This window comes from Myotis brandtii, unplaced genomic scaffold, assembly GCF_000412655.1.
Source record: "Myotis brandtii unplaced genomic scaffold, ASM41265v1 scaffold115, whole genome shotgun sequence".
NCBI lineage: Eukaryota > Metazoa > Chordata > Mammalia > Chiroptera > Vespertilionidae > Myotis > Myotis brandtii.
The window spans coordinates 17,344,586-17,354,513 of record NW_005353967.1 but is presented as its reverse complement, the minus strand read 5'-3'; the positions used below and the strand labels follow the sequence as shown (position 1 = coordinate 17,354,513).

The 9,928-nt window shown below is 40.4% G+C and overlaps 1 protein-coding gene across 4 annotated transcripts in view; it reads left to right on the top strand.

Annotated features, from left to right (window-relative positions):
* The first annotated feature begins 4,169 nt into the window (after window positions 1-4,169).
* POC5 (POC5 centriolar protein) overlaps window positions 4,170-9,928 on the top strand; it is a 38,164-nt gene continuing 32,405 nt past the window's right edge. For 2 of the 4 annotated variants that reach the window (XM_014549901.1, XM_014549886.1), the window contains exons 1-2: window positions 4,170-4,275; window positions 7,689-7,784. In XM_014549901.1, the coding sequence (XP_014405387.1) occupies window positions 7,701-7,784 (84 nt within the window). In that variant the 5' untranslated portion in view covers window positions 4,170-4,275; window positions 7,689-7,700. Of the gene's footprint in view, window positions 4,276-5,553; window positions 5,662-7,687; window positions 7,785-9,928 lie in introns of all 4 variants that reach the window. The other 2 variants (XM_014549891.1, XM_014549895.1) reach the window with 2 other exon arrangements.

Here is a 9,928-nt window from a genome sequence, read left to right as displayed (position 1 = left end):
ATAATTTAGGTAATATATTTATATTATGTTAATACAATTATATCTTCACTGACCACAATTAATTAATAGCTGTTCAGTTTTTTAAAATATGTTTTTATTGATTTCAGAGAGGAAGGGAGAGGGAGTGAGAGATAGAAACATCAAAGATGAGAGAGAATCATTGACCGGCTGCCTCCTGCATGCCCTCACTGGGGCTTGAGCCCCAAACCCAGGCATGTGCCTCAATCAGGAATCTAACCTTGACCTCCTCTTGGTTCCCAGGTTGACATTCAACCACTGAGCCATACCAGTAAGGTGATAGCTGTTCACTTTTAAAGTTGTGTTTTTTTTTCTAAAGATGCTTGGGTATTGATTCATAGAAATCCAGAAATTAACTTCATTCCCTCATTCTCATGGTAAAATTGATGCTTTTATACTGTAGATGTCAATATCTTCAACTGTTGTTTCAGTTATTTGAATTAGAGTTTAGACAGGGCTATCATGTTATTTTGCAATCTTGAATTTAAATTTTTATTTTAGGGGCATGTACCTTGGTTGCAGGCACATCCCCGGTGGGGGGTGTGCAGGAGGCAGCTGATCGATGTTTCTCTCTCATCGATGTTTCTGACTCTATCTCTCTCCCTTCCTCTCTGTAAAAAATCAATAAAATATATTTAAAAAAAAATAATAAAGTTGTGTGTTTTTTTCTAAAGATGCTTGGGTGTTGATTCATAGAAATCAACTTCATTCCCTCATTCTCATGGTAAAATTGATGCTTTTATACTGTAGATGTCAATATCTTCAACTGTTGTTTCAGTTATTTGAATTAGAGTTTAGACAGGGCTATCATGTTATTTTGCAATCTTGAATTTAAATTTTTATTTTATAGATGAGTATGCACTTGGCATATGTTTTTCTTAGAATTCTGGGGTGTTTCATAAATTTTGTAAGTGTTCAGGGTCATATGTAGATATAAATCAATGACTTGTGTTTTCAATACAATGGTCTTCAAATACATACCCACTCATTTTGGGAAAATAATGATTCATATAAATTGAATAAATCCCAACATAAAATGCTTTTTAAATATAAAATTCTAAAAACCCATAAATTTTAAAAAGAACTTTTAACTTTTTTCATATTAACAAAATCTATATATTTTTTAAGTTATATGATAGAGATTACTTTATGTAGTATTTGGATTATGTATGTTATATATCAATAGATAAATATGACACTTGACGATTTCAAAATCTCATTTTTCTTCTGAAAGTTTGTAGAATATACATGGCATTTAATTAATCTGGGGTTTATGTATTTGCTTTTCTCTTAATAAAAATTCTAAAGAGCAAAAGTCATTATAAAAATTAAATCTTAAACTTTAGAGATAAATATGCAATAGAGTATTGTAATATATAATAATGGTTAATATTACATCACAATTTTGCATATTATCAAATTAAATTTTTACTGTGAATGTATTTCTGGTCCCATCATTTCATTATGCAGAATTTTGTAATGACTAGTAGCAAAATATATGTGAAATGGCCTAGCACATTGCTTAGTACATAACGAGTACTCCTATACATTTTGGGTTAAGCACTCTAAAATGTAAGATCTTTCCTTTCTCTCTGAGCTGAATTACACTGATCTGAAAACCCACCCTCAGAAGCCCTAAAGACCCATGAATACAGCATCTGTATAGCACTCAAACATCAGTGGGACTCTGTAATATTGTTCTCTGTAAAACTAATTAATCCTGCCTCACAGCTAGTCCCAGATTGTTTGATCAGGAAAAGGAAATTCTAAGGATAAGAAGCTTTTTTCATATGGCTAGAGGATGGTAACAGAGAGGTTCAAGAATGAGTCTTTATGATTAGGAAGAACAGAAGGCGGATGATGAGAGCTAAGAAATAAACTCCCTTCTGCAATAAAAGAGCCAGGAAGTGCTGTGTAGCAAAATGCAACTGTGGAATCCAGGAAATCAAAATATTCTGTACAAGCTCTTACTCCTCTACAAATACCCACCCCTGCACAGCACTGCTACACTGCCTCACCTGCAGACCACTGCAAGCCATGATTCCTGCCAACAACCTGTGTCTTTGCTTATTGACAGTCTTTCTTCCTCTGGAGAGGATATCCTCTGACTCAATTAAATGTGTTCAATGAGCTCTGGCAGGGTAGCTCAGCTGGTTAGAGCAGGGGTCCTCAAACTTTTTAAACAGGGGGCCAGTTCACTGTCCCTCAGACCGTTGGAGGGCCGGACTATAGTTTTAAAAAAAACTATGAACAAATTCCTATGCACACTGCACATATCTTATTTTGAAATAAAAAAAACAAAACGGGAACAAATACAATATTTGTATTTGCATGTGGCCCGCGGGCCGTAGTTTGAGGACCCCTGGGTTAGAGCATTGTCCCAATAGACCAAGGTTGCAGGTTCCATCCTCAGTCAGGGCACATATAAGAATCAAGCAATGAATGCATAAATAAGTGGAACAAGAAATTGATGTCTCTCTCTCTAAAATCAATAAATAAACATTTAAAAAACATATTCAATGAATCTATCCTTTTGGCTCTCATTGTATGAAAGGATTTTAAATACACTGTGTAGTCCAGCTACAAAAGATTTGTTTGGAGACATGCATTGTGAGCCACTTGCCAAAAATAATCTACCATGGTCTTTTGATGGATGGATGGATGGATACATAAATAGACACTTAAATATATATCATCTATCCATCACTAAAAATGTATTCCCTTCTATAGTAAAAAAAAAAAAAATGAAGCTGGGTGAATAGCTGCCTAATCAGGCAATGTGATTGTATGGAAGTGAAATATACCCTGGTCATCCCTTTAGTTCAAGTTGTTTTCATCTCTTTCTGGAACATCTAAAAACATCTAATTGAGCTTTAAATGAAATCTCAAATCCTTAACAGTCAGGTCCCCACCTCCATCTGTAGCCTCATCCTGTGCCACTCTCCCCCTTACTAAGACTACTTTCTGGCTTTTATGCATTCCCCAGATACAATAAGCACTTTCTTATCTCAATGTCTGGGCCACTGTATTTGTTTTCTAGGGATGCCATAACAAATTTCCACAAACTGGGTGGCTTAAACAACGGAAATGTATTCTCAGTTCTGGAGGCCAGAAGCCAAAATCAATGTGTCGGCAGGGCTGTGCTCCCTCTGAAAGCGCTAGCAGATCTTTCCTTCTAGCTGCTAGTGGTTGCTGGTAATCATCTATGTTTCTTAGTTTACAGATGCATCACTCAATCTCTGCCTCCATCTTCTCTCCTGTATCTCTCTCTCTCTCTGTCTAAATTTCCTTCTATAAGGACATTAGTTATTGAATTTAGGTTCACCTCAATCCAGCATGATCTAATTTAACTTGATTGCATTTTGTAATGACCCCACTTCCAAGAATGGTCACATTCACAGGTACTAGAGATTAGGACTTGAACATCTTTTTTTCTGAGGACACTATTTAATCCGTAACAGTCACACTGTTCCCAACAGACTTACTGATAGGAGCATGGACTCCCAGTCTACCTTAATTTGAATACCAGTTCTGCTCTTATTAGCCATGTGATCATGGGCAAGTCACCTCTTTGGGTTTCTGTTTTCATATCTGTAAAATGAGGATGGAAAAAGCATCTCTATCACGGAGATAATCTGAGAATTAAATGAGTTGAGTACAGTGTCCAGAACACAGTTAAATATTCAGATTCCCTGGCCCTGCTCAACACCCAAGGAATTCAGAGAGAGGGTTCAGGAATGTGTATTTTTTTAAAAAGCACCTCCAAGTGATCCTGCTGCAGGGCACCTGTAGACGCAGATGACTTTTATGCATGAGGACCACACGCATAGGTTGGGTATTATCGAAAGACAACAGCATTCCGCCCTGGCTGACTTCGGCCCTGCTCAGCAGCCCAAATCCCGTTTCAGAAGCGGCTTGCGGGCGGCAGTCGCAGGACGGAACTGAGCATGCGCTCCCAGACGCTCCGCAGGGCTCCTTAAGACCCCGCCCCCTCAGGACCAGAGGGCGGGGCTTTCCTTAGTAACTGAACTCCGGTTTCTCCCTGCCGCGGTCTAAGACCCCGCCCCCGGCTGGCTGACCAATCACACGTCAGGTTGCTGAAGGTCGGGGCCAATGCCCAGGGCCGTCCTTAATTCCTCCCTGCAGTTTGAAACTGTCAGGCTGCTGCTAAGGTAGCCCCGGTCCTGGCTGTGGCTTTAGCAGGGAGCGGCGGGCGGACGCGGACGGAGGGGTCGGAGTTCCTGGAGAGCTGCGACGGTGGGTAGCGGCGCCCTGGGCGACCCCGAGCCCCTGGCGGAGGCAGCGGAGTGGGCTTTAAAGTGCTTTGGCCCAGATTTCCGCCCCCGGGCCCCGGGCTCCGGGCTGGGAGCATCGCCCCCTAGACCCGGCCTTTCTGCTGTTCGGCGGGGCGGCAAGGTCGCGAGGTTTTCCTCTCCGAGTCGTGGCGAAGAGAGGGCAGGAGGAGGGATGCCTCAAATATAGCGGTTACTGTCCCATAGGTTCTGGCCATTTAAAACGTTAAGGGGGGGAAATAACCATGCCAAACGCTTCCTTGTTTTTAAGTAAGAATGTGATTAAAACGGGGGTGGGTAGGAAAGTGATCGGAAAGAACTAGCCCTTCGCCGACTCGCAACTGCTTTCCCGTCTGCTGCGAGCCCTCGGCGTGGGAGCGGCCCGCGCGCCCTGACCTTGCCTGCAGGTGACCGGGTCCCCGAGGGGCGCGGGGCGCACCCTGCCGCCGGCTTGCACCTGTCACCCCTCCTCTGCCTCTGAGGGCTTACTTTTGAGTTCCCGGAAGGAGCCCTCTTTCCCCATCAGCCAGGTGATTACCACGACGTACTTTGGTTTACCTGGCCATAAAGAAGCCCTCGGAACCTTTTATCCCTGGTTTCTGACGTTTTGGGTTAGAAAACACTGAAAATTTAGTGAACCGATGTACATCCGCCACCGTGAAAGCAAGCTTCATTTTCCTCCTTTGTTTCTGAACCTAGGAGAAGTACTGCTACGGTTGCAGAGTTTCACATAAACGGCCATACCTTGTTGGCATCACAGCAGGGCAGGTGGAAGATTGAGCACGTATTTTCCGAAAGTACAGTAGTTGTTTCGTGTCTGCAGTGTCGCTATTCAAAAACTCCTATAAGTCCGACCATACTGTGCAGTTCATTTGTTTTTTTAAATAATCAGCCCCACCCCACCCCCACTCCTATACTTAACTGACCAGCAAGCACATCCTAAAGGAAGAAGTGGATGGAAACAGAGATGGACCACGTTACCACAGGGGTGGGTTTGACGTCCTGTGGAGCAGCCATTCCTTGCTGAGATGTATGTGCTTATTTTATCCTTCCTAAGTGGCTTAGCGAAAGACAGGCAGGCAGAGATTTAGTTCACTTATCGTGTGTATATTCAGGAACAGCCACTGAATAAAGTTGAGCTATCCTTTCCACAATCTAGCCCCAATCCATGTTTCTTCTAATATTGCGGTTTCCCTGGATCCGCCCTTTCTGCTTCAATTTCCTCATCTCACTCACTTTTCAGCCCATTGTGTTTGAGACCTGTTCTACTTTCCACTGGAATTGTTCAGGGAAATGTCATAGCAACTTCCTGACTGCCAAATTCAAGGGATTCTGTCCAGTTCTCATCTTTCTTTGGTATGTGACTCTGACTTCCTTCTCTAAGCTTTTGTGATGCTGTTCTTTCTGATAGTTTTATTGATCTTTGTAGTCTTCGTTGTTGGCTTTTCTCGCCCCCCTTTACATGTTAGTGGTCGTGGTTTTAACCTTTGTCTCACTATGGTAGTGGCCCTTCACTTTATTAGGGTTGTAGTTTCCTCTGAACACATATTGGAAGCTAAGGATCCTCTTCCTAGAAAATACACACATGTGCATTTATACTAAAAATAGTGCATACAATTTGGGTATATGGACTTCGGAGTAAGAAATTTTTCTATTGCTCCTTTTCATCGGTGATCTTACCCTCTCGTTCTTCAGCATTTCCTATTATGCTGATGATTCCTCAAACTGTACCTTCAACCTAAAGCTCCAAAGCAGGGCTCCCACATTGTTTAACTCCAGGAAGCACCATTCACGTTGCAACCACTGTAAGTGGCAGTCCTTGGCTGGTGCACAGCATACAGGGTGGCCATATGCTACGTACCTGCAGCTTCATCTCAGTGCCTCACAGGTACTGCACACCCAAAACATCTGATGTTGAACCTAGTGTTCTTCCTCCCAACCTGCTCATCTCCCTACATTTCTTGCCTTGGTGAGTGGCACTATCATTTTTCTAGTTACTCAAGTCAGACTCCTGGAAGTCATTAACAGTTCCTCCCTTTAATCCCTGAACCAATTATTAACCATGGTCTCTCATTTTCATTGCCATAACACAACTGTCTCATAGTCATACCCTCCATCTACTTCCCATTGCTAACTCCTAGATTCGGGCTCTCATTTATCTCCTGGATTACTGCCAGAGGGAACACTTACTTCTTGGACTACTGCATTCGGCTCTCAGTTGATCTCTCTTTCTTCAGGACCCCAACTCTCTAATTCATCTTGAAAGTTGCCAGAGTGATCATTCTAAAAGACAAGCATGATCTGGTCATCACTTGTTTAAAACATTTTAATAACTTCTCTAAAATAAAGACCAAACTTTTTAACATGACATAATCATGATCTTTTGTGATCTGGCTGCTCTCAGCCAAGTCTTGCTTTACACCCTTTGCTTACAGCCTTAACTACTATACTTATGTTCTTAGCATACCTGTCCATGCCTCTGTGTCTTTGCTTATGCAACTTTACTGCCTAGTATACCCTGATAACTTTTATCTGTCTTTCAGATCGCAACACTGGGGTCATTTTCTCTATTAAAATTTTCTCTGGTTCCATTCTTACTTCTTCACACCCTCAGGATCTCACCCCATGAAAAATGGCTACTCCTGCCTCCTTTATTTGCACCTCTTTTGTTTAGGGTCTATCAGCACTTTTTTCATCAGTCACTTATATACCTATCTGGCCCCTCCCTATAGATTATAAGTCCTTGAGGACTCATCTTACTTCCTCGCCAATGTCTTACATGTTACTAGTATTCAGATAGTTTGAATATTCACTACTTGTCTTTTAAATAATTTACTTACTAGTTACTAAAAGTACTTTTATTTTTTATTTTTTTTATTAAGACTTTCAACAATTTTTCTATGTGCGTATTAGAATCTGTTGTTTTTTATAGACTTACTTTTCTTAAAATAATACTTCCCAAAGGTAAGTTTCCCAAGCAGGGAATTTGCACAAATTGTTCATTCTCCTTGGTTCAGCATCTTCAGAGAAAGTGCACAACATCTAGGTTGTCACACATTGTTAAGAACAGAGATCACAATCCATTATTCTCAACCCTCTACTGTGCGGACGTTTCTGAGGAGCCTCCATTTCTCTTTAACCTTTCATGTATTTGTTTCATCTCCTTTGCTACTTTATAAACTCACTGATTTGGGGAATTGAGTCTTTAACTATTTTTTATTGTCCAATGATTTTGTCTATGGTTGCTCTAATATGTGGAATGATTTTAAAATATCACAATTATTGTTTTGGATGGTGCTCCATCTCTATATAAGGAATTCTATTTTAGTTTAAATATTGAAGGGGGAAAAACTAAAGTTAACGTTTACTGTTTTATAGTATTTTTACAGAATGTCATCAGATGAGGAGAAATATTCATTTCCCGTTATGCAGAATGACTGCAACCAAAATAGTTCAAGCTCTTCAGATCTTCAGGTAGGAAGACATGTCTAAATTTGTTATGACTTACTTATTTTCAACAAATAGTATGAGGGAAAACTGGGAATACATTTTTAATTCATGCCATTTACATTTATAATTATAATCTATAATAATAAAAGGGAAATATGCTAATTAGACCAGACGTCCTTCCGGACGAAGCCCGGGCCAGAGGGAAGCCACCCGGCCCCAGGTGCCTGCCGGTGGCAGGAGGAGGGAAGCTGGGGTCCCGGGTGCCAGAGGGAAGCCGATGCCAGCAGCCAGGGGAAGGAAGGCCTACTCTTGCACAAATTTTCATGCGTTGGGCCTCTAGTGTGTATATAATGTATAATGTATATCAGATTATACCAAACTTTAGGAATTATTTTACAAACTTTGGGAAATGCCTTACATTATTTTAATCTTTCTGAAAATAATCATGAGCTCTTTACTCTTTGTACAAAGGCTTCCAACAACACAATGAGAGAAGCTGTAAATCTCAAACATTTTTTTCTTGGAATTTTCTCATTGTAGCTATCTCTTTATGAATGCTGCTTTCACTTTAATGCCAATTAATACAACATCAAACCATCCAAAGTTCTGAGGCCTAGATTCCTTAGTGTTCTACTCTAGGTTCTAGTCCCTGTTGCCACAACATTCATCACATTCTGCTGCTTGGACAGTGACAGATAAATTGACTGCAGAAGGTATGGGTTTTATATGAAACGCTCTGAATTTCTTTTACTTCTAAATGTTTTATCAAAAATATGGATTCAGATTTCTAGAGTAGGTTTTAATCGAGAGAATACTAACATGGTATATCTTGAGTTTTATAATTATATCACTTCAGAGGAAAAAAGCTGGACATTATGTTTGTTACGTTATGTTGAGTAAGTATAATATGAGAAAAGCTTCAAGAAAATATTTTATGAGCAAATGTGTTCCTTTAATTGAAATTACAAATTTAAGACTTTGGGAAGCTGCTGTTAAAGTATCTGTGATTACTTACTAGTAAAGAAGCATTCGGGAATTGTGAAAGATGTTGTATCCTTGCCTTCCCTTTGGATGGTACCTCTCCAACTTGGTGCCATCTTTTTAGGTGTCAGTGCTTTCCTGTACTCTTCATCTCTGTCTTATCCAGACATGTTTCTAGAGGGACCTAATTAACTCATTTATACTTGTGATATTATGATTTATAATAAATATGTATTTGGTCTTCATTCTGGTTTCTGGCACAGAGCTCCTAAAACACTGTAATTTCTTAAGCGATGAGAATGATAAAGGTGTCTTTTATTATGAGGTGACTTTTGCACCCACACCTAAAGATGAAGGCTGGTTGCCAGAGGAACCAATTATGTAATTAGAGGATTGGAAATTTCAGTCCTACCCCCAAACTTCCCGGGAGGGGAGAGGGGCTGGAAATTGAGTTCAGTCACCAATGGCCATGATTTAATGAATCATGCCTATGTAATGGAGCCTCCATAGAAACCCAAAAAAAAGAGAATTCAGGGAGCTTCTGTGGTGGTGAGCCACATGGAAGTGCTGGGTGACTGGCATGCTAAGAGAGGGCATGGAAGCTCCAAGCCCCTTCCTCATACCTGGCCCTGTGCCTCAATTTATCTGGCTGTTCCTGAGTTATATCCTTTTATAATATACTGGTAATCTAGTAAGTGAAATGTTTGAGTTCTGTGTGCCACTCTAGGAAATTAATTGAAGTTGGGGGTGCGGGGAGCTGTCTTATAGGACTGAACCCTTAACCTGTGATCTGATGCTAACTCTGGTGGATAGTGTCAGATTGAGTTGAATTGTAAGATACCCAGCTGGTGTCCAAAAACCCATACATTGTAATTTTTGGGTCCAGACCCCTTTTTTATTAAAATGTAAGCACCTTGTAAGATCTCAAGTTGTTTTGGTAGGAGACAAGCTTTACATCAAAATAATAAATCTCTAGAGTAGAATTTAAGACAGGGATAAGGAAGGGTTTTCTAGACACACCAGAAATAATTCTGTGTTATTGGTTATCTGCTTAGAATGTCAGCCCAACTAAGAGTCTGTTTATTAGTAACCCTCAACTTACAACCCTACTGGTTCTTTTTTTTTTTTTAATATATTTTATTGATGTTTTACAGAGAGGAAGGGAGAGGGATAGAGAGTTAGAAACA